Source organism: Onthophagus taurus, chromosome 8, assembly GCF_036711975.1.
Source record: "Onthophagus taurus isolate NC chromosome 8, IU_Otau_3.0, whole genome shotgun sequence".
NCBI lineage: Eukaryota > Metazoa > Arthropoda > Insecta > Coleoptera > Scarabaeidae > Onthophagus > Onthophagus taurus.
Genome location: NC_091973.1, coordinates 8,144,987 through 8,171,096, shown reverse-complemented (window position 1 = coordinate 8,171,096; position 26,110 = coordinate 8,144,987). Strand labels below are relative to the sequence as shown.

The following is a 26,110-nucleotide window of genomic DNA, read 5'->3' as shown; positions in this document are numbered from 1 at the left end:
AACTTTCTGGCATTGTAAACATGATTTTGTCGAAATAAGAATTTGTTTCGACATATGAGGCCAAAAGAATTTTGTTTTTATTAAATGAATGGTTGCTCGAATGCCAGGGTGAGATAAACCATGAAATTTTTGTATAACTATTTCTCTAAATTGCTGCGGACTGTTGTTTGAAGAATTTTGTTTGTGTTTGTTGACAAATTTTATACAAAGATAACAAGTTTGATCTGGTGTGGCTATGAAGTATTAGCCAACATAATAATACAATTATAAAATTAACTTTTTGGCAGACTTTTTATTTTGTGTCTGTTATGTTTTGCTTCAAAAACTATTGTGTGCAAATATAAAAATAATAACAAATGAAATACATTTTATGTTTTTAAATGGATCTGCTGCCACAGCACGCTACATCCGGTATTGTCATTCTCCATTCATCTTCATTAAATTTTGCAATTTTTAAAAGTTCTTTGAAATATTTGTTGGCTTCTCGTCTATTGTTAGTAATGGCTGTTATAATTTTCATTAATGTGTTTTATATATTATATTTTTTTTCATATAACACAGCGAATTTCACCTATTTTTATTAGGGGTTGACACCCCTTCATGTGTAACACTCTAATTGTAACGAAAATCAACTTAGGGATGTCGAAGCTATATCCACACCTAATTTCAACTCAGCAACTCACGGCTAAGGGGTGGATTATATTTTTTTTCACCTAACATAGCTAATTTCACCTATCTTTATTAGGGGTTGACACCCCTTCATGTATAGCACTCTAATTGTAACGAAAATCAACTTAGGGATGTCGAAGCTATATCCACACCAAATTTCAACGCAGCAACTCACGGCTAAGGGGTGGATTTTATTTTTCTTTTCACCTAACATTGCGAATTTCAACTATTTTTATTAAGGGTTGACACTCCTTCATGTGTAGCACGCTAATTGTAACGAAAATCAACTTAGAGATGCTGATGTTATATCTATACCAAATTTCAACTCAGCAACTCACAGCTAAGGAGTGGATTTTATTTTTCTTTTTACCTAACATTCCGAATTTCAACTATTTTTATTAAGGGTTGACACCCCTTTATGTGTAGCACTCTAATTGTAACGAAAATCAACTTAGGGATGGCGAAGCTATATTCACACCAAATTTCAACGCAGCAACTCACGGCTAAGGGGTGAATTTTATTTTTTTTTCACCTATCATAGCGAATTTCAACTATTTTTATTAGGGGTAGAAATCCCTTCATGTGTAGCACTCTAATTGTAACGAAAATCAACTTAGGGATGGCGAAGCTATATTCACACCAAATTTCAACTCAGCAACTCACGGCTAAGGGGTGGATTTTTTTTTTTTTTTCACCTAACAGCGAATTTCACCTATTTTTATTAGGGGTTGACACCCCTTCATGTGAAGCACTCTAATTTTAACGAAAATCAACTTTTGGACCAAATTTCAACGCAGCAACTATGGCTAAGGGGTGGATTTTATTTTTCTTTTCACCTAACATTGCGAATTTCAACTATTTTTATTAAGGGTTGACACCCCTTTATGTGTAGCACTCTAATTGTAACGAAAATCAACTTAGGGATGCCGAAGCTATATCCACACCAAATTTCAACTCAGCAATTCACGGCTAAGGGGTGGATTTCATTTTTTTTTCACCTATCATAGCGAATTTCAACTATTTTTATTAGGGGTTGAAATCCCTTCATGTGTAGCACTCTAATTTTAACGAAAATCAACTTAGGGATGGCGAAGCTATATTCACACCAAATTTCAACTCAGCAACTCACGGCTAAGGGGTGGATTTTTTTTTTTTTCACCTAACATTTCGAATTTCAACTATTTTTATTAAGGGTTGACACCCCATCATGTGTAACACTCCAATTGTAACGAAAATGAATTTAGGGATGTCGAAGCTATATCCACAAGAAATTTCAACTCAGCAACTCACGGCTAAGGGGTGAATTTTATTGTTTTTTTTCATCTAACATAGCGAATTTCACCTATTTTTATTAGGGGTTGACACCCCTTCATGTGAAGCACTCTAATTTTAACGAAAATCAACTTAGGGATGTCGAAGCTATATCCACACCAAATTTCAACGCAGCAACTCACGGCTAAGGGGTGCATTTTATTTTTTTTTTCACCTAACATTGCGAATTTCAACTATTTTTATTAAGGGTTGACACCCCTTCATGTGTAACACTCTAATTGTAACGAAAATCAATTTAGGGATGTCGAAGCTATATCCACAAGAAATTTCAACTCAGCAACTCACGGCTAAGGGGTGCATTTTATTGTTTTTTTCATCTAACAAAGCGAATTTCACCTATTTTTATTAGGGGTTGACACCCCTTCATGTATAGCACTCTAATTTTAGCGAAAATCAACTTAGGGATGTCGAAGCTATATCCACACAAAATTTCAACGCAGCAACTCACGGCTGAGGGGTGGATTTTATTTTTTTTTTCACCTAACAGCGAATTTCAACTATTTTTATTAGAGGTTGACACCCCTTCATGTGTAACACTCTAATTGTAACAAAAATCAACTTAGGGATGTCGAAGCTATATCCACACCTAATTTCAACTCAGCAACTCACGACTAAGGGGTGGATTTTATTTTTTTTTCACCTAACATAGCTAATTTCACCTATTTTTATTAGGGGTTGACACCCCTTCATGTGTAGCTCTCTAATTTTAACGAAAATCAACTTAGGGATGTCGAAGCTATACCCTCACCAAATTTCAACTCAGCAACTCACGGCTAAGGGGTGGATTTTATTTTTCTTTTCACCTAACATTGCAAATTTCAACTATTTTTATTAAGGGTTGACACCCCTTCATGTGTAGCACGCTAATTGTAACGAAAATCAACTTAGGGATGTCGAAGCTATATTCACATTAAATTTCAACTCAGCAACTCACGGCTAAGGGGTGGATTTCATTTTTTTTCACCTATCATAGCGAATTTCAACTATTTTTATTAGGGGTTGAAACCCCTTTATGTGTAGCACTCTAATTTTAACGAAAATCAACTTAGGGATGGCGAAGCTATATTCACACCAAATTTCAACTCAGCAACTCACGGCTAAGGGGTGGATTTTATTTTCTTTTTCACCTAATAGCGCATTTTAACTATTTTTATTAGGGGTTGACACCCCTTCATGTGTAGCATTCTAATTGTAACGAAAATCAACTTAGGGATGGCGAAGCTATATCCACACCAAATTTCAACGCAGCAACTCGCGGCTAAGGGGAGGATTTTATTTTTTTTTCATCTAATAGCGAATTTCAACTATTTTTATTAGGGGTTGACACCCCTTCATGTGTAGCTCTCTAATTTTAACGAAAATCGACTTAGGGATGTCGAAGCTATACCCTCACCAAATTTCAACTCAGCAACTCACGGCTAAGGGGTGGATTTTATTTTTTTTTCACCTAACATAGCTAATTTCACCTATTTTTATTAAGGATTGACACCCCTTCATGTGTAGCACTCTAATTTTAACGAAAATCCACTTAGGGATGGCGAAGCTATATTCACACCAAATTTCAACTCAACAACTCACGGCTAAGGGGTGGATTTTTTTTTTTTTCACCTAACATTGCGAATTTCAACTATTTTTATTAACGGCTGACACCCCTTCATGTGTAGCACTCTAATTTTAACGAAAATAAACTTAGGGATATCGAAGCTATATCCACACCAAATTTCAACTCAGCAACTCACAGCTAAGGGGTGGATTTTATTTTTTTTTCACCTAACAGCGAATTTCAACTATTTTTATTAGGGGTTGACACCCCTTCATGTGTAACACTCTAATTATAACGAAAATCAATTTAGGGATGTCGAAGCTATATCCACAAGAAATTTCAACTCAGCAACTCACGGCTAAGGGGTGGATTTTATTTTTTTTTTACCTAACATTGCGAATTTCAACTATTTTTATTAAGGGTTGACACCCCTTCATGTGTAGCACTCTAATTTTAACGAAAATCCACTTAGGGATGGCGAAGCTATATTCACACCAAATTTCAGCTCAGCAACTCACGGCTAAGGGGTGGATTTTATTTTTTTTTCATCTAATAGCGAATTTCAACTATTTTTATTAGGGGTTGACACCCCTTCATGTGTAGCACTCTAATTTTAACGAAAATCAACTTAGGGATGGCGAAGCTATATTCACACCAAATTTCAGCTCAGCAACTCACGGCTAAGGGGTGGATTTTATTTTTTTTTCACCAAATAGCGAATTTTAACTATTTTTATTAGGGGTTGACACCTCTTCATGTGTAGCACTCTAATTGTAACGAAAATCAACTTAGGGATGTCGAAGCTATATCCACACCTAATTTCAACTCAGCAACTCACGGCTAAGGGGTGGATTTTATTGTTTTTTTTTCATCTAACATAGCGAATTTCACCTATTTTTATTAAGGGTTGACACCCCTTCATATGTAGCACTCTAATTTTAACGAAAATCAACTTAGGGATGTCGAAGCTATATCCACACCAAATTTCAACGCAGCAACTCACGGCTAAGGGGTGGATTTTATTTTTTTTTCACCTAATAGCAAATTTTAACTATTTTTATTAGGAGTTGAAACCCGTTCATGTGTAGCACGTTAATTGTAACGAAAATCAACTTAGGGATGCTTATGTTACACCTACATCAAATTTCAACTCAGCAACTGACGGCTAAGGGGTGGATTTTATTTTACTTTTCACCTAACATTGCGAATTTCAACTATTTTTATTAACGGTTGACACCCCTTCATGTGTAACACTCTAATTGTAACGAAAATCAATTTAGGGATGTCGAAGCTATATCCACAAGAAATTTCAACTCAGCAACTCACGGCTAAGGGGTGGATTTTATTGTTTTTTTTTTTCATCTAAAAGCGAATTTCACCTATTTTTATTAAGGGTTGACACCCCTTCATGTGTAGCACTCTAATTTTAACGAAAATCAACTTAGGGATGTCGAAGCTATATCCACACCTAATTTCAACACAGCAACTCACGGCTAAGGGGTGGATTTTATTTTTTTTTTTTTCACCTAACATTGCGAATTTCAACTATTTTTATTAAGGGTTGACACCCCTTCATGTGTAACATTCTAATTGTAACAAAAATCAATTAAGGGATGTCGAAGCTATATCCACAAGAAATTTCAACTCAGCAACCCACGGCTAAGGGGTGGATTTTATTGTTTTTTTCATCTAACATAGCGAATTTCAACTATTTTTATTAGGGGTTGACACCCCTTCATGTGTATCACTCTAATTTTAACGAAAATCCACTTAGGGATGGCGAAGCTATATTCACACCAAATTTCAACGCAGCAACTCACGGCTAAGGGGTGGATTTTATTTTTTTTTCACCTAACATTGCGAATTTCAACTATTTTTATTAAGGGTTGACACCCCTTCATGTGTAACACTCTAATTGTAACGAAAATCAATTTAGGGATGTCGAAGCTATATCCACAAGAAATTTCAACTCACGGCTAAGGGGTGGATTTTATTTTTTTTTCACCTAACATTGCGAATTTCAACTATTTTTATTAAGGGTTGACACCCCTTCATGTGTAGCACTCTTGACCTTCGTGCATTCTACAGTAATTTAACAAAATAATATACTGGCACTTAACCCGTTTCCTATTTTTTTTTTTTATTTTATTATATTCAAATTTTCATTTTTTTTTTCTGTTGTTTTCGTCGTAGCATATTTAGGCGTAAGCCAAATAATGTGTTAGATAATTATTTAGAAATAAAGTTTGTCGTTTTGGTATGTGAAGGTTTTTTTTAAATTTCGCTGTTTAACAATTCTGGCACTTTTGTTACTTTTGCTCCTCAATTGGAGCATCCACATTTAAGATTATAAAATCAATCAAGGTAGCAGAAGATAACTTGGTGAAGACTAAACTGCTCATGAAATATAAATCAAAAATATCTAGCTCCTCCACCAAAATGAACTAAACAGTACGAAAATCTAAAGACCACCTAAAGTCCATTATTATTTTAGTTAATCTATAAATAATGTAATAAAGATTAAAGTTAGTAATAAGGAATGAAAGACTTATTTTCGGGTGAGATAAAAAAACTTAAATAAACAAAAAAAAATATAAAAAATAAATCAAAAAAAACTTACAAAACGAAACACCATATCGCAGTGTTTAATGTTGAGTCTACACTTTGTGACATATAAAGATCTATTCCTCATTCCCAAATTAAGTATATCAAATGCTTGATCTTTCGTTGAAATCACAGCTTCCCTAGCACAAATCACCATTTGCTCATTCTCAAGCTTCTTAACATCAACTTCTTTTTCGAGGAATCTCATTAAATCGTAAACTTTGTTGTAGTGAATCATGAAAAAAGAGCATCTAATTAAATAGTGATCATTTTTGGAATCTTTGCTAGCTAATTGGAAGATTTCGTCGATCGTTCTCGAAATAATTCCTGGATCTTGAACAGTTTTTTCCATCATGTGGGATTTTCCAGTTGCTGATGGTCCATAAGCAAAAACAGTACTGTTGTAACCTTGCTCTGTTGCAGTTATTAATGGGAGTACCACTGAATCAAAAATTAACTTATTTGTAGCCTCACGATCGAAAACATGATCGAATTCCATTGCGTGTTCACTTTTAGGAATTGAATCATTTGATGGTTGGATGGAGTTTTCAGATAACATCCATGAGCTACTACGTCTATCAGCTAAAAGCTTCTTGGGGTGTGATTCTTTTAGAGCAACTATCACATGTTCGCTCGCCATAATTGCGATTATCTAATAAAAAAAAAAATAAATGTCATTCAATTTACACAAGATGGCGACTGATTAGAAAAGTAAATAATTTTCTTACTTTAAGTTAATAATATGAATAATTTTTAATGTAAATATGTAAACTAAAATGTTGTGACCTCCTTCTACCAAAAATCAATATCCGATAGATAATAACTAAGATACGTTAATGCAATCTGATTAAATCGGTTCAATGGACGCCACATAAACAACATGGTGGCCAACAGTATAAAATTTCTTCTTAATATAACTTCTTAGCAATCAAAAAATTATTGTCATACCTGGTAACTTTCCAACTAAAAACTATTTTAACCACACTTATTCTTGCACTTTTTCGTGGAGATCTTCACCGTTGAAATTTACACCGCAACTAAATCCAAACTGTATGACTTCTCTTTATATAGACCTTCCCCCCACCAAATTACCATTAAAACAATCCACCAATAAGAAAAAAGCCACGATTTGAATTCGCATCGAGAGCCAATCAGAACACGAAATTTCGAAAGCTTCCAGAAAGTTTTATATCGGATATCCGGTTAAAACCTATCATCCAACACTCTGTAACAAATAACAAGAAATAAATGAATAGGAACAACTTTAAATTTAATAAAATAGTAGTAAATAACAATTTTTTCACTTTGCTAACACATTGGTGTGTTCGTTTTTAGAAAATCACTTTTAGTTGTTGAAATATAAGGTGTGGAAGTTAACGGAAGTTCATAAATGCTACGTTGTGAAACCCGGATACACATATCGTTACTTTAAAGTTATTTAAATGTTTTTAAAACGGAAATACAAGCCGATTGATTTTGTTAATTTGAAATCGTTATTTATTGTATAGTTTATGTTTTATTAATAAAAAATTTTATCGAAATTAATGTTTTAAACAGAGTTGAGGTATTTTTAGAATCAAGGTGGAAACTTTTTATTTAACTGTACCAATTCTTATCTTTCTTACTTGATCGATTTCTGAGAACGGGAATAAACACAATACGTTAACATGGAGAATCTGGCTGCTATGGACGATTATGTATTCAACATTTGAACTATTTTTTAATTATAAATGATTATTAAAGATTTATTAAAAAAGTTTGAAGACGAGGTCGCTTACGGCCGAGGCATTAGATTATGCAAGTAACATTTCAACTGTTTTCTAATTATAAATGATTAAAAAAAGTTTGAAGCCGAGATCGCTTGCAACCGAGGCATTAGATTATGTATGCAATATTTGAACTGTTTTATTATAATAAATGATTGAAAATGTTTAAAACCGATGTCGTTTGCTGCCGAGGCATTAGATTATGCAAGCAACATTTGAACCGTTTTCTAATTATAAATGATTAAGTTTGAGGCCAAGGTCGCTTGCGGGCGAGGCATTAAATTATGCATGCAATATTTGAACTGTTTTATTATAATAAATGAATGAAAAATATTTAAAGCCGATGTCGTTTGCTCCCGAGGCATTAGATTATGCAAGCAACATTTGAACCGTTTTTTAATTATAAATGATTGAAAAAAGTTTGAAGCCGAGGCATTAGATTATGCATGTAATATTTGAACTGTTTTCTAATTATAAATGATTGAAAAAAGCTTGAAGCCGAGGTCGCTTGCGGCCGAGGCATTAGATTATGCATGCAACATTTGAACTACTTTATTATAATAAATGATTGAAAAATGATTAACGCCGTTGTCGTTTGCTATCGAGGCATTAGATTATGCAAGCAACATTTGACCTGTTTTCTAATTATAAATGATTGAAAAAAGTTTGAAGCCGAGGTCGCTTGCGGCCGAGGCATTAGATTATGGAAGCAACATTTGAACCGTTTTCTAATTATAAATGATTAAGTTTGAGGCCAAGGTCGTTTGCGGGCGAGGCATTAAATTATGCATGCAATATTTGAACTGTTTTATTATAATAAATGAATGAAAAATATTTAAAGCCGATGTCGTTTGCTCCCGAGGCATTAGATTATGCATGCAACATTTGAACTGTTTTCTAATTATCTATAATGATTGAAGAAAGTTTGAGGCCGAGGTCGCTTGCGGCCGAGGCATTACATTATGCAAGCAACATTTGAACTGTTTTGTAATTATAAATGATTGAAAAAAGTTTGAAGCCGAGGTCACTTACGGCCGAGGCATTAGATGATGCAAGCAACATTTGAACCGTTTTCTAATTTTAAATGATTGAAAAAAATTTGAAGCCGAGGTCGCTTGCGGCCGAGGCTTTAGGTTATGCATGCAACATTTATACTGTTTTCTAATTATCTATAAATGATTGAAAAAAGTTTAAAGCCGAGGTCGCTTGCGGCCAAGGCATTAGATTGTACATGCAACATTTGAACTATTTCATTATAATAAATGATTGAAAAATGTTTAAAGCCGATGTCGCATGCTGCCGAGGCACTAGATTATGCAAGCAACATTTGAACTGTTTTTTAATTATAAATGATTGAAAAAAGTTTGATTCAGAGGTCGCTTGCGCCCGAGGCATTAGATTATGCATGCAATATTTGAACTGTTTTGTTATAATAAATGACTGAGAAATGTTTGAAGCCGATGTCGTTTGCTGCCGAAGCATTAGAGTATGCAAGCAACATTTGAACTGTTTTCTAATTATAAATAATTGAAAAAAGTTTGAAGCCGAGGTCGCTTACGGCCGAGGCATTAGATTATGTATGTAATATTTGAACTGTTTTCTAATTATAAATGATTGAAAAAGTTTGAAGCCGAGGTCGCTTACGGCCGAGGCATTAGATTATGCATGCAACATTTGAACTGTTTTCTAATTATAAAAGATTGAAAAAGGTTTGAAGCCGAGGTCGGTTGTGACCGAGGCATTACATTATGCATGCAACACTTGAACTACAAGTACGAAGGCTTTCACGGCCGGTGTTATAAACAGAGTTGAAGAATTTTTACAATCAAGGTGTAGCATTTTTATTTAACTGTACCAATTCTTATCTTCCTTGCTTGATCGATTGCTGAGAATGGGAGATGTAATAAACACTATACATTAACATGGAGAATCTGGCTGCTATGGATTATATTAACTATTTTTTAATTATAAATGATTGAGGAGTTACTCGAGGCTGTCCACAAGAGGGTGTACTATCCCCACTTTTGTGGAACCTCACCCTGGATAGCCTCTTGAAACGCCTCGCTGAAGGCAACTTTACCACAGTTGGTTACGTAGATGATTTAAACATTCTTGTCAAAAACAGGTACATAAATGTGCTTTTTGATAAGATGCAAGTAGCTCTCAAATTAATAGAGACTTGGTGTGACGAAATAAGACTCTCTGTGAATCCTAAGAAGACAGAGTTGATTCTTTTTACACGGATGAGGAAGTTTGGCAAGCCCAGAATGCCATCCCTTGCTAATACTCCATTGGTGTTGTCAAAAGAAGGGCTATAAGTAAGACATGGGGTTTGTCACCTAAAAATGCCCTCTGGATTTACACGGCTGTAATCCGACCTATGCCTAAATATGGTGCAGTAGTATGGTGCTCAGAGATCTTACAGTCTACATCCACTGCTGCGCTTAATAAAGTACAGAGACTTGCGTGTTTGTATGTTACAGGTGCGCTGCGGACTATCCCCACTGCAGCCATGGAAAACATGTTGAACCTAACGCCACTCCATTTGTTCATCCAAGAGGTGGCACTGGTGACCATGATTCGACTGCGAGCAGCAGGAATTCAAATGTCAAAATTAAAAATGCCATTCTCTGGAATGAAATGGTGGACTACTCACCAATTCTGGAATGCATAACGGACTTCAGACTCCTACAACACATTTTTACGAAGAAATATCTCACCCACCCAAGTTCCACAGAAGTAGAGGTAAAAAACAGCCTTAAAATCTACACTGATGGTTGACGATCTCCGACTCCACGTATCTGAACCTCTAGGTAAAAGTACCACCGTCATACAGGCGGAGTTAATCGCCATACAACTTGCCGCTGACGTTATCGTCAGATTCAACTTGGTAGGTAAAACTTTTACAATTTACACTGACAGTAGACAAGCTTTTAGCCCTGAGTAGAATAACAATTACCTTAGGACTTGTTATGGGTTGTCATCTGATATTGGAGAAGACCGCAGTGCATAACTGTGTTATACTGCAATGGACAAAATGACACTCGAATGGCCGACCACTGATGGCATCAGGAACACACCTCTGAGCTGTATCGTAGCCTTCGGAAATTCCTTAGGTTGGTTGATGTAGGGCTTTCATGGCCGGTGTTATAAACAGAGTTGAAGTATTTTTAGAATCAAGGTGGAAAATTTTTATTTACTGTACCAATTCTTATCTTTCTTGCTTGATCGATTGCTGAGAACGGGAGATGTAATAAACACTACAAAATGGAGAATCTGGCTGCTATGGACGATTATGCATTCAACATTTGAACTATTTTTTAATTATAAATGATTATTACAGATTTATTAAAAAAGTTTGAAGCCGAGGTCGCTTGTGGCCGAGGCATTAGATTATGCAAGCAACATTTGAACCGTTTTCTAATTATAAATGATTGAAAAAGTTTGAAGCCGGGGTCGCTTGCGGCCGAGGCATTAGATTATGCATGCAACATTTGAACTGTTTTCTAATTATAAATGATTGAAGAATGTTTAAAGCCGATGTCGCTTGCTGCCGAGGCATTAGATTATGCATGCAACCTTTGAAACTAACACTAGCACTAGAAACTTTCGGGTTAAGCCGTGCGTCTTTTGAAATAATGTTTGACGTTTCTGATACCATGAACCAAAATAAGAGGGAAAAAATGGTGGTGGCCATTGTTTATCAACATGACATATAGCGCAATAGGCAACAGCTAGAAAATTTTTAAATTGGCTAACAGTTTCGCTCCTTCTTGGTTATAACTTTTATGAAATTCGAAGGCCTATCTGAATTAACAAATGTTACAACTTCTTCTTCTCACGGTAGAATATCAAGGCAAGCTTTTTCAAGCTGCACGCTTTCGACTCATTTAACTTTATTTTTGGATGTCTTAATTGACTGTAAGGCTTTCTTTTTCTGTCCGACTTGATTTTGGTATTTGTAGAACTTTAGACTTAATTTTGCGCTTTTTATACCAAGTTCACACAGAAGAGTTTTTTCTATTCGTCCCACACCTGCCCTCATTTCCAATTTTATAATAAATGGTGAGTTTCCTAATTGTTACAAATCACGAACTATTTTTTAATTTATTTTGTTGTTTACAGATTTACTGATTCAGTTCAACTGTTTTCTGATTTTTTATAAATGTTACTTGAATGGATTTTTTTTAGAAAAATTTGACATTTTCAAAACTTGTTTAGAGAGACCTCCTTTTTCATGCTTTTGTATACTTATAATAGAGAATATATAAGATACTCTCCTCAGATTTCTCCTCTCTTTTTAATAAAGCTGTATCTCACAATGACTGTTTTTTCTCATTTTTAGTCGTGCTTGATAAAGACCACCTGGTTAGTTGAAACATTAATTGTAGCACTGATTTTATAAATAAAAAAAAATATTTCATCATTATTTGGAATTTTAATAATCAAGGCAAAGTTTACCGCCAGACTCGACAACGTAGGGCATTTAATAAAAAAAATCGGAAGACAATTCGAGAAAAAAGTGCACTCTGCAAAATCCATACCATACATTTTTGCAAAAATGTAAAGTACGGCCATAAATGGGTTAAGGTGGACTGACAGCACCTTAATGTTAGGGAGAGTTGCTCTCTACGGCTTATATCAGAAGTACAGTCAGCTATGATTGCAAAATGCTTTGAATTCTTTATGTGGCATAATATTGTGGATTTAACTTGCGATGCCATTAATTCTACTAATTCATTTTGTATATTTTTGCCACAATAATGGTCAGCCAACTCAACTTTCCTTGCTAATTTGACATGACAGGGTCAAACCTTGCCAATAATTGTACAAGCCCTAGAAATTTACCATTATTTGAGGTAAATAATTTATCCTCTGAAAGACAGATTATTTTCAGCTAAATATAATCTGTATCAGTCGTTGAAGCACATTTTTAATCTAATTTCAGCTTCAAATAACTGATGTAAAACCCGGCTACATTGAAACTTAACTGAACTACAGATATAACAGAAAAAATGGGAGTATTTCAAAAAGAAAATTTAAGATCTATATCAAAGTATTGCATTTATTGTTGGTTTACGTTTATTTTTACGTTTTTAGCTACTTAATATATTCGCGTCCATTGATTCTGGCGCCATCTTGACCCTGTCATCCCGGGCGATCGGCCCCACCTTAAATCCACCACTGGCTTTTTTAAATTAACTTTTTTAAATCGTCATTTATAATTAAAAAAACAGTTTAAATGTTGCATGCATACCCTCGGCCGCAAGCGACCTCGGCTTTAAATATTTTAGATCGCTAATGATATAGCAGAAAATTGTTAAAAATGGTACCTTATCTATCTCACCTTGTGAAGACGACGGATGTTAATTTTATTTTTACGATCGGCAATTTTATTGTGTTCTTTTAGTACACATTTTATTTGAGATATTGTGTGGCACTATTCGTAAAGTATAAAATACTTACTTTAAAGTAATTGTTGTAACTAATGATACGCGTTCCACAACATCGCACAGAGAATAACAAAACAACTACTGCGACATGTGTTGACCATTCACCACAAGAACTTGTATTTAAGTAATTCCCCGAAACCTAAATTTGTGAGTAACTTTGGCTAGTGACTACTAGATGGTGCTGGTTAATTATTTTATAAATTTATTAAAATAATCTTAATTAAGAAGTTGTTAAAAACCCTAAAAGATAACGCTGTGAATTAACAAACTTTATTTTTAGCAAAATTTGTAAACAAATCATATTACAATTTAATCATGAACTTAGAAATGAAAAAAAAAAAACGTAAACACAAAATAATTCAAAAAATTTTTTTTTAACTTAAATTTAATCTTTGTCTGTTTGTTGAGATTCTTCTGATTGGCTTTCAATCATCAGCAATGCAATCACCTACAATAAAATTAATAAAATTACAATTAGAAATGATCATAATAAAGCTTGCTTACATATTCTTCTTTTAATTTAATGTACTTTTCATTTAATTCGTTGCTTTCTTTCTGAAGCTTATTAACATCCATTCTAATTACATTCATTCTTTCCCGGCTCTTTTCCAGAGGTTCAGACAACTCAAGCTCAGATACTTTCTTCTCTAATCGCTTAAGTTTGCCAGTTAATTCAGAACAACTCTCACAATCTGTAACTGTTTAAATAATTAATTGATTAAAATTATTAGTTATAATTATGAATAAAAGTACTTTGAAGTGTTTGAAGAATTTGAGATTTGCTAGCACAAACTCTATAAGAAGCACGCCTTTCTTTCATTTTAAATAACTCGTTGCTGGAGTTTCGTAATTTTTCAATGATAGTTTGCAATGATGATTTAACCCGGAAAAGGTCCTCTTCTTTCATGCGCATTTCTTCGTGTAATGCGGAATCGCGATCAGTGTGTTTGCCAATTTCCTTTATATAATCAACATGTAACCTATTTACATTCCTAAGAAGTGATTTGTTATCTTCCATCATCACATCACATCGTCTCCTATAAAAATAATTTTATTTAATTAGTTAATTAGTTAGTAAGAATAAAATAATAGGTTTTATTTACAAATCGACGAGGCATTCCTCTTCTATTGGACTCAACCTAAATGTGGAGAAAAATGAGGTTAATGTTAAAGAATAATTTTATTTTATTATATCTCACGTCTCCCCAGTAACTGGATCAATGCTACTAGTACTACGAATGGTAGCTTGACTCGTACTAAATTTAACAGTGTTGTATTCTTGGGAATTTTCAGATACTGGTGCTAAATCAGGTTTGCTCGAAGAACGTGGGATGATGACGCTAAAAAAATCATTTTTACTATTTTTTCTTGATTAAAAAAATTAAAACTTACCATTTTTGAGTTTGCGTAGCAACATTTTCCGCAACCCTAAAATAATTAAAACAATCAAAGAAATAAAATAAAATAAATATTTTTGTTAATTACTTTTTGTCCGTTTGAATTTCAGTTTCTTTAACTTCAACGACAGGTTCAAAATACGGGGTAGTTTGCAAACAAACGTTTAAACTTAATTTGTATCTAAAAGAAAAAAAAAATAATTTAGGGGCAAGTTTTGAGTCAAATAATATTACTCTTTTTCTGGGATATACTTAAAGAGGATGAGGAAGGGAAGAGAGGAAGTCAGCAGAGATATAGAAATGATGGAATGGACAACCTACTTCATGGGATTGTTGGGAGGGGTGGAAAAGAGAAAAATAGGAGAGGGAGAGCGAGGGGTGCAAAGAGGAGAGGATAAGATCCAGAATGAGGCATGGTTGGAGGCGACGGAGCCAGTGAAGAAGAAGCTGGATAGGCTATACTTGCTGCGAGTTGAAAAAGCGAGGAAGGCACTTGACAGAATAGATGGGCTAAAGAAACCTAGTTGCATTAACAGCAATCCTTCATCGATGTCACTATGTGCAACAATGAGTGGATAGATAACATAGAAGAGTTGAAGATGTATCAGATGAAGAAAATTTGAGTGATCATCTAAATATATAATTTATCATAAAAATGGCATATTGCAAAAAAGGGAACAACGAAGGTAGGAAGAAGGGCGTTAAGAACGAAATAAAGGCAAAACTACAGGTAATTGTAGAAGATCACCACAGAAGCCTGCGACACAATATACAGGCGCAAAAGGAAAGTTATCCGACGAAAAGGTTAAAAGAGCAAAAGAAGAGACAAACAAAAAGAGAAAGGCAAAGACTAGTGTAAACTCAGGTAAAGATAGTGAAACCACAAAGGAAAAGGCAAACACGGAGTACGAGGTAGCAAGGAAAGAAAAGGATAGAAAAGGCAGAACTAGAAATAATTTTGCTTAAAAGCAGAAGAAACACAAGGCAGATAGAAGTTAAGGTTAAGGACGTAGCGATTAAGTCCAAAGACTCTCTTAAATACCTGGGAGTAATGATCGGAAAGGATCTGAGCTGGAAATACCATATAGAATACGTCACTGGTAAGGCGCAAAGAACGTTGTATAGGATCATGGGATCAACTTATGGTCCAAAAGCCGAAAAACGTAGAATGATCGGATCAGTTATATACTCCCAGCTCTATGTGGTTCCAAAACATGGAAATAAATCCAATAGAAACAAAAAAGAACATAGAAAAGCTCCTCAGAGTGCAAAGAGGGATATATAGACATATCATAGACATAGACATATTAATTAAAGAAAGATAAAGACACCAACGAAGGTGAAGCTGAAGGGATGGAACAGATAGTGACGGAATGGCAGAGACGATGGGAGAGTAGTAACTACGACTAAGAGGAAGGTGCCTGATTTAGCAGTATGCACAGTAGCCAGTTTATTGGAGGACATGGATGTCGTTACTGCAATAAGATACACATCGCGGAGGTTAACGATAAATGGCTTTATAAATGTGGAAAATCGACTAGCCAGCTATGAGAGGAGGCATGTAGCAAACAGCCGCTCCTGAATGGCAGGGTAGATAGGATTCCAACGCGTTTTATCTTCGAACAACCGTATAAAATAAAAGTAGGAGAACAATCCATGCTTGACGAAACTATCCTCCAATTATGGGTGGACGGATCTCGTAGGGAAACTGGCTCTGGTGTTTCGGTTTATTCCGTCGAACCAACAATAAAAGTTTCTAAACCGCTGGGAATTTGGCCCACCGCGCTCCAAGCGGAGCTGGTGGCTGAGGAAATTTGCAAGAAAATTAGCAACAAAAAAATTATAATATATTGCGATTGCAGACAAGCCCTCCTCTCGCTCGGGCGGTATCGCTCTTCATCCTTGTTGCTTGGACTGCCATAACAATCTTTGTGAGGCAGCTGCTAGCAATGAGATTACGATCTGCTGGACAAAGGGTCATTCGGGAAATAAGCTTCATGACATGGTGGACAAACTGACAAGGAGACCTTGTTAGGGCCAGAACCATTCATTGCCCCAACAATAAGGTCTTTAATAGAGCTTCAAAAAGAGGAAACACGTAAGAAGTTTCTAAACTACTGGGACAGGACACCAGGATGTCGCCAAGCCAAGGAGGCTCTGATGTACCCTGGCCCAAAACGAACAAATTTATTTATGAGGCTGTCCGGGAAGCACCTACGTTTGGTCATACGTCTAATCACTGGACACTAGCATCTACAGAAGCACTTACTAAACATAAAAATAAGTGACATCGACATTTGCAGAGGTTGCGGTGAGGAGGAGGAATCGGCGAAATGCGACTGCGTGGCCCCCCGAACATTAAGGTTATCCATTTTTGGAGATATCCAGATTCGTATGAGTGGAATCAGGACAGCACAATATGGCTGGAAGGACCCTAATACTGACCAAAAGAGGGAAGTAAGTATAAGGGATCTGCTGAGGTCAAAGTGCTGCGAGCGGTTCAGCCTGCATTCCCGCGAATCCAGAATCCAGACATCGCGGAGCACACATTCTTCCAGTGCAACAGGTGGAAAGAGATAAGAACAGAAATGGAAAGGAAAGTAGGACTACGACTAACCCCCGAAAACTGCGTGTTGAATATGTTGGAGAGCAGAGAAAAATAGGTGGCTGTAGAAGACTACATTAGAGACATTAGTAGTAAACACGAAGGAAAAAGAAGAAAGAGGAAATTAACTCCATCGCTGTAGGGAGAGAGAGGTTAAGAAGAGGGTCGGCTATGCAATGTTCACGAAGGAAAGAGAAGAAGGAAGAGGTTAGGGAGAGAAGAGGAAGAAAGGGGGACTTGATAGAGTATTCTGATGTTTTACGAGTTACGCTGAGGTAGGAGGAGGGTAGGGAGCTAATAAAGGAACTTTCCCGGATGGAAATAGTGTGGTATACGAGAGGGAGAGCATAGAGAATGACGAGAGAATAACGACGTTATACAACGAGCTTATTAAAAATAACACCTTCCCAAAGCTTTGGAAGAATGGTAGATTGGTGCTAATCGGAAAGCAGGCAAATTATAGGGAGCTATCATGCACTTGAGGAGGAGCTGCAAGAAGGGCAAATCCACGGTAACCGCAATTGAGGAAGTGCTTGGAGAAACCAGGAACCTGCAAAAGTTCAAACGGGACAAAAGAAGGAAGTCTTCGGATCAGCGAATTTCGAAGAATCTGCTGAACATCATTAAAGACCATCTAAACGACCGAGTAATCGAATATGATGGAGTCATATATCAGATCAGTAGAGGAGTACCTCAAGGCTCCATACTGGATCCATTACTTTGGAACGTCTTCTTTGACCAGCTTCTGGTAGAAGAACAGCGAGAAAACCTAGAAGAGGGAAAACTATTCGCATATGCAGACGACCTAGCCATAGTGATTAGAAAAGACTAAACGCTTTGAATAGAGTGATGGGATCGACTTACGGACCGAGAGCAGAGAAGAGAAAATTAATCGGCTCCGTCATGTATTCGCAAATCCTATATGGTTGCAAGGCATGGCGTGAAGTGTTTGAAACAAAAAACATCTTGAAAGGATTTACAAAATCTTTTACAAGCTCATACAGAACAACATCTCCGGAGGGTCTATTTGTGATAGGAAGCACAACGCCCATAGACCTGATAGCTAAAAAAAGAAGCAGAAGAGAGATGGGTGACGCCATAGATTGCTAGGAACTGGGGAGAAGTGAACTACTTCCTGAGCCAGTTCCTGAGTGGACATGGATGTTTTAGAGCTTACCTCCATACATACAAGAGAAGTGACGACGAAACGTGCATATATTATAAAGATAAGGTGGATGATGTGGAGCACAAGTTTTTCAAATGTATGAGATGGACAGAGAGAGAAGGGCAGAAACTTACGAAAATCTGGGAATTGTTTTATCGCCGGAAAACTGTGTTGTCACTATGCTAGAAAGCGAAGAAAAGAATTCGGAAGAGAGGTCATCATCACGAGGGAAATGGAGGAAAAAACAACGTAGAACTTTTCTAAAAAAACCCTAACTAGGTACGATATAAATTATTGATTACTGTAGAAATATAACGGAGTTGTCTTTTTGTTACTATCTCTTTCATATTCGACGAGACCAAACTAGATGAGAACGGAGTTTCAAGAGTGCTGAGAGCGTGTTATGGGTTTCCTGGTGTAGGAGGATAAGGGGAGGGTTTCAGGGAGGTGGAATGAAGCGGAGAGATATGAGATGAGATGAGAAGTGGTTTTTAGTGGATCCTCAACCCCACACTATCCGGCCGCACAAGATTCCAGGCCGAATGTATGTTAGCAGATTTTCCCAACCTTGTTAAAAAAAGGGGTATGTAGTTAGGGAGGAGATTAAGGTGGATGTAGTAAGGGTGGAGGTTGGAAGAAGAGCAGTGAAGTTCGAGGAAATGATAGAAGGAAGACTGATATATGAGCTGAGAGATAGGGAAGGATATTATAGGAGAGTGGAGAAAACTGAGAGGTACGGATAGGGATATACAGAAGCAGGAAAGAAGGTCACAGATAGGGGAAAGGAGATATAAAGTAAGGTATGGGGAGATACTGACAGAGGAACTGCCAAAGTATCTGTTGATGGAGGAGGCCAGCATGTAGCACTGTAAAAGCGCCTCCGACGTGCTGGTCAAGGGTTTCCACAGCCCCAACAAACATGTTGCGCTGATCCAAGAGTCATATGTATATGAAGGAATAGTCAGAAGACTATCAACAAAAGCAGGTAAGTTAATTTATCATAGAGGAGAGTGCCCTGCGAGAGCAGCGATACTCGCTAAATCCTCTCTAAACTGCCTACCTTTAACCCAGTTTATCTCTAGGGACCTGGTTGCAATGTCAACGGTACTGCCGACGCCGGGAGGTAAGTAAGAGGCGATTATAGCCTCGGCATACTTCCCCGGTGAATCGGACGATCATAGACCTCATAGACTACTGCAATAAGAGGGGGAAACAACTCCTCCTGGGCTGCGAAGCGAACGCACACCATCTCTCATGGAACAGCTCAGACACAAACAAAAGGTGTGAGTACCTTTACCAATACTTACAAGGTACAAATTTAGATATCCTCCACAGAGGTAACGAACCGCCTCGTCTCAGTTCGCAAATCGCAAACTGGCATGTTTCACGTGAAATCACTTTAGCGGATCACAAGCATATTCGTTTTGTCATTGTAGCAGACATGACAAAACAAACGGAATTCAGAATCCCCTCACTCACTGATTGGTGCTCTTTTTGTAGACACATCAGTGAAGAGGCCGACGAAATCAAAACAGATATTGAAAGCTCTTTTCAACTAAACAATCTTATACATAGTGCATATGAATCGAGCTGTCCAATAAAATACAAAAGAGCACAATCCAATGTGCCTTGGTGGAATAAGGACCTTGAAAAACAGCGAGTCATGGTTAGAAGACTATATAATAAAGTCAGGTATTCCAAATTCGAGCAAACATAGGATCTCTATAGGAAAGCCCTAACGGAATATAACTTGGTTATATGCAAAGTCAAAAGAAAAACCTGGCGCAGCTTCTGTGAAGGCATAGACAATACGCCTACAGTTGCTCGTCTGCATAAGATATTGGTAAAAGATTACAACACTGATCTACACCACCTATGCAAACAAGATGGTAAATACACAGAGGATACTAAGGAATCGTTGAATGATGCCGACCCTGAAGTAATGGACATAGCCCGTCCATCAAGTAGGGTTCGCAGCATAGCTGGGAGCATTTTTACACCCAACAGAGTAAGGTGGGCTATTTCTAATTTCAAGCCCCTAAAATCGTCTGTAGGACATGGAATTCTGCCTATTTTTCTGCAAAAAGGATTAGAAGACTTTCTCCCAGTAATAATATCCCTATGGGGGAAACTATGGAGGAAAGTAAAGGTGGTAGGCGTTCAAACGCCGACCCCAAGGCATACAGACCAATTAGCCTAACTTCATTTCTCCTCAAAGGGATGGAAAAGGTAATCGATCAATACCTTAGGAATGGAGTGCTTGTCACTAATCCACTCCACCCTAGCCAACATGCTTACCAGAAAGCAAAATCAACAATCACTGCTCTCCATGCTTTGGCTAGTACTTTAGAGGAGGCAATTGCAACCAAAGTGCGTTTGATAACACCTCCTATGAATCCATAGAGAAGGCTCTAAACGTAAAAGATATACATCCGTCGACAATCAAGTGGTGTATAGCCATGTTGAAAAGTCGGCAGATCACAGACAGTCTGGGAGGCAAGTCGCTGACTATAAATGCGACTATTCGGGGTGTACGGTCCAGGTTTTAATTAAAGAAACAACTTTTTAAAAAGCTTACTTGTTTAAAACACTTACTTGGTTAAACAAGTAAGTGTTAATTACATTAAAGAAATTTTTAACTTTAACTTTTGTTAATCTCTTGTAGCGCTAAAAAATGCTCTGAGGAAGGTTACAATAAATAACCGAAATATTAGCTTTTTAAAAAGTTGTTTCTTTAGTTAAAACCTGGACCGTACACCCCGAATAGTCGCATTTACTTGTTGCTCACTTCTATCGGTCGTAGATGTTGACTATAAAGGCTCTAAGAGGATGTTCCCAAGGGGGAGTGCTATCACCGCTATTATGGTGCCTAACAAACACTCTAACGAAAAACGGATTCAAGATTTAAGGGTATGCTGATGACCTGGTAATCACAATCCGAGGTAAATATGATACAATCATAACTCAACTAATGCAGAAAGCCCTATTACTCACCAGTACTTGGTGTAGAAGCAATGGGCTCAGCATCAATCCCAATAAAATCGAAATAGTCCCTTTCATTCGGAGAAGGAATCTCCAAATAAAAGCACCCTCCATTGAAAGCAGAACTATTAACCTCAAAACAGAAGTTAAATACCTAGGGGTAATAACTAAACTGGAACTCACACTTAGATAAGGTGAGGAAAAAGGCCATCATGGCAAACCAGATCTGCCGCAGGCTCCTAGGAAGGAACTGGAGTCTCAAACCACGAATGGCTCATTGGGCCTACGTAGCAATAATCATACGCCTCATTGGTTTGGTGGCCAAAAACAAAACATAAGACAGCACAACAACAGCTGGCACAAATCCAACGGTTAGCATGTGCAATGAGATAGTGTCCGACGGCTGCTTTGGAAGCCCTACTCGATCTCACACCGCTCCATTTATATATACAAAAGGAGGCAGCTTCAAGTGCCTTATCACTGAAAACAGTTTCTTCACTCAAGTTGATGCAGGGTAACCTCAGAGGACACCTCGAAATCCTCAAGAACCCATGTCTAAATCACTTGATTGAAATTAAAATGGATCTTATACGGACAGAATACAATTTCAACCAGTCGTATAAGGTCATATTTAGAAGCAGGGATGATTGGGCGAAGGGAGGGCCTCAACTAACAAGAGGAGCCCTAAATAGCCACATTAAACTGCCTCTCAGCTCGGACATAACAATTTTCCAAGCAGAAGTTCTTGCTATAAACTTCTGCACCGCTTTGAACCTACAGAAGGGACAAAAAGGTGCATGCTTAAAGGCAATTCCAAGAAAGAACTTCCAGGTCACAGACAAGCGAAGATCATGATAACTACGTCGCAAAACAAAACCAAAGAGGTTTTATGCCTCAGCAAAGGGAAAGTAAGGACGCTCCCAGGTACTTGACCGGCCCCTAAAATACCACCTCTTCCATATTGGACAACCTGAGGATCAAACTTGTCGAGTCAGAAACTGCTGAACATAAACCTGACACCTACCGACATAAAGGTTCAAGGCCTCAGGATAACACTAAGGTTCATCAAGGACCTACATTTGCGCTAAACCTTTGGAGGGTTAAAGTTACAATAGATCTTGTAGGGAGGAGGGAGGAGGCGATGGATAGGAAGCAAAATTTGGAAAAAATATTGTGAATTATAAATTATAAACAATAAAAAGCTTGTTATTACTCTTTTTCCGTTTGAGCGACAACATCTTCTGAGCTGGGTGTAGCTTGAATTTCCTTCTCAGCGCTTGGCACGGAGATGAAACTTCGTTCATGAGGTGCTTCTCTATCGTGAACCCGCTTAAGAAGATCGTCTTCGCGATGTTTATGTTTCATGGTCATCTCTTCCATGATAGAATCTTGTTCGGCTAATCTTTGATTTAAGTCTTGTATTTCAGATTGTAATAAACGAAGCGTTGATTCAGTGGCGGTTAATTTTTTGCAACTTTTCCCCGCCAATTTAGCCGATTTACAAAGTTCCAACGTTGTGGATAACTCGTAAACTTGTTTTTCAAGTTCGTCTTTCTCGCGTTTCACGCTGAAATATTCCATATCCTTTTTATCGGCTTCCAGGAGAAGTAAATCGTATTGTTTACGGATATCTCCTTGAACCGGTGCTTTTCGCAGTGCTAATTCACGCTCGACCGTTTCTAATCGCGCGGTGCTGATGTTATTTTCTGCCTCTTCATTGGCGTATTTATTTTTTAACGCAGCAAATTTTTGGAGGAGTTCTTTATTTTTCGCTTTGGCGTTTGAGTTGATGGTGTATTGTTCGGCGAGTCTGAGATGGAAGATCGAGGATAAATTGTTAAGCTCTGCTCGTAATTCTTCATTCTGGTAATAAATAATAAATAATAAACGTTATTAATTTATTAGGGCGCAAATTGATTAATAATCACCTGGATTTGGGAATGAATGGATCTCTCCAAAGCGGAAAATTCCGATGTTAAAGGGGAAACATCGATATCAATTGTGTCTTGATCAGTAGAAACATCTGTCTCATCATCGCTGATCGGCAATTCCAAATGATCCTCAGGACTAAATAAGCGGATTTTAATACAAAATAATTTTATGTTATTTAGACTTACTCAATTTTGTGTAAATAATCAATTACGTTTAAATCTTCCAAAAAATTCTCGGGAGTATTTGAAATGAATTCGTTTCCTGCTTCGATCGATAAAGTAAAATATAACAACTCGAAAGGCAATTTAATTTTATTGCCTATATGCTCAATTCTAAACGTCATATTAGCTAAGAAAACATTAAGAATGCGCAATTCGAGTGAAGAGCAACTCAGTTGCGTTGCGTTTATCTGTAAAGTGCTGAAATCATGCTCAGTCTCCTCAAATGCATCACCTTTCACAAAAACGGATTCAAGCAATTTAATCCTATCGTGCAACAAATCGATCGTTTGCATTACCACACCAACGGTACTCTAAAAAATTTTTTTTAATAAAAAATAATTTAAAAAATTAACTTTTAATCACTAACCAGCGGCGCACAACTAAATTTAATATCATCAATATTCTTCTCAATCTCATCCACTTGCAACGTAATTTCACGAATCACGCTATGTTGTCCTGTGATGTTCAAAGTAGTAAAGTTTTCGATTTTTCTTAATTTGTGAGCGAAGCTATTAACACAAATTGAATGAGTTTAATTTTGTAAAAAGTTTAAAATAACATTCTTACTTTAACGTGAAATGCGTATTTTCAACTGATGTATTAGTGAAACACGCGATAAAAGCGGTTTTTGCATTCCCCCCGATGGCGTTACGACAAAGCATGGTTAAAATTGAATCGTTGTAATTAACCGGTTCATTATTAATTTTGTTTTCGATGGTTGAAGCAAACATCGACATATATCTAAAGAAAATATCACAAAATTTTATATTTTTACTTTTATACCTTAATAACTTACTTATTGGTATAATCGCGTTCAGTAAACCTCCTAGAATGAGCAGGACGACTTACACGTTCTGACCCACTTAACGTAACCAAATTCAAATGAGCAGATGCAAATTTCGTGTCATTCTCTTCTTTGATTTCGTGTTCAATATTCTATATAATAATAAAAATAAAATAATTAGATAATTTAAAAAATTAACATAAAAACTTACAATTCGAAATATTAAGTTGCAATGTTTAATGTTGAAGTTGCAATTTTGAATGTACATCATTCTATTTCTCAGTCCAAGATAAAACAGGTCAACAGCTTGGATTTTCGTTGAAACTACGGCTTCTCTAGCCCCGAAGGTGAGCTGCCCAGAACCAGCGTTGGTGATTTTTATTTCATTTCCGGTGTATTTCAATAAATCGTAAACTTTATTGTTGTGGATCAAAATGTATCCGCATCGAACCAAATAATTCCCATTGCGCAATTTTTTGATCGACTTAAAAACATCTTCAATCGATCTCAATATCATTCCTGAATCTTGAATCGTCCCATCCATGGTGAACCATTTGGCTGTAGATGTAGCCCCATAAGTAAAAACGGCTCCGTTGTAACCTTCAATTGATGACGCAACAATTGGGGCAACAACTGATTCATAAACTTGTTTGTTTGAGACATCTGCATCAAACACTAAATCAAAGTCCTTCGGGTAACCATCTTTTGGCACAGATTCGTTTAAAGGTTGGATGGTGTTTTCATGAAGTACCCAACCGCTACTCTTCAGTTTGGGGTGATCCTTTTTGATCGGATTTGATGCTCTGATAGCAACCTTGATGGATTCTTGCGACATTGTTATCGAATAAAAACACTAAAAAGAGAGATTAATTTATCATGGTCGCATTAAATGCAGAGAAGGGAAAGAATCAGAAATAGAGAAGAGGAGCTAATAACTCTCGAAGAAGTGCAAGACATCAAGAAAATGAAGAATGGAAAGGTAGCTGGGGAGGACAAAATAGTACCAGAAATGGTACTTAATGGTAAAAAACTTTTTCAAACGATTTGGACACCAGCAGATTAGCTAAAAAACATAATCATCCACAACTATACTCCAGAATCTTGGAGAAACTTTCCGAAACTCATATTAGAACAGACCATGGAGATAGATCACGTATTATATATGAAGTTGTAATGTTGTACTTAAATTTGTGTAAATAATGGTCAGTTCTGAGGTAAACTCAAAATGTCAAGTGGATCTGATTGACTTGCAGTCACACAAGGATGGCGATTCCAAGTTTATATTAGTATATTAGGACCACTTAACACAGTTTGTCCAGCTACGACCATTAAAAACTAAGAGAGCGGAAGAAGTGAATAACTATGTAGTATGTGCAAGCTCAGTCGAAAGAGCCAATCAGGATATACAAAATATGTTAACTGCATTGATGAACGATAATGATTCAAAGAACTGGCCAAAAGGTTTGCCCCTTGTCCAATTTGCCAAGAACACAACTTACCCCGAAGAAATACGCCAGAGCCCATATCAATCCTTCTTTGCAGCTCGAAGAAATCGTTAATTGATCGAAAAAAAATATGGGCAGTGTTCATATTCCAATTGGAAATGATGAGGATAGCAAAAATTCTATGGAAGATAATCCACAACTTAGCACGTCGT

At 36.7% G+C, this 26,110-nt stretch overlaps 2 protein-coding genes across 2 annotated transcripts in view; both read right to left on the bottom strand.

The window, feature by feature from the left end:
- The window catches only part of LOC111429332 (uncharacterized), a 44,385-nt gene extending 30,966 nt beyond the window's left edge, over positions 1-13,419 (bottom strand). The window contains exons 1-3 of the mRNA XM_071198795.1: positions 13,381-13,419; positions 7,097-7,373; positions 6,165-6,800 (exon numbers count right to left, since the gene is read on the bottom strand). Coding sequence (XP_071054896.1) covers positions 6,165-6,788 — 624 coding nt within the window. The 5' untranslated portion in view covers positions 6,789-6,800; positions 7,097-7,373; positions 13,381-13,419. The remainder of the gene's footprint in view (positions 1-6,164; positions 6,801-7,096; positions 7,374-13,380) is intronic.
- A 333-nt stretch (positions 13,420-13,752) lies between these two features.
- On the bottom strand, positions 13,753-25,288 carry LOC111429331 (uncharacterized). The gene is made up of 14 exons (XM_023065212.2): positions 24,665-25,288; positions 24,466-24,605; positions 24,237-24,410; positions 24,037-24,178; positions 23,634-23,980; positions 23,445-23,583; positions 22,730-23,379; positions 14,853-14,945; positions 14,760-14,795; positions 14,567-14,707; positions 14,471-14,506; positions 14,121-14,404; positions 13,872-14,065; positions 13,753-13,815 (listed from the first exon to the last, which is right to left on the bottom strand). Exons 1-14 carry the CDS (start codon positions 25,286-25,288, stop codon positions 13,753-13,755), a joined length of 3,063 nt encoding a protein of 1,020 aa, XP_022920980.2.
- Positions 25,289-26,110: the final 822 nt, after the last annotated feature.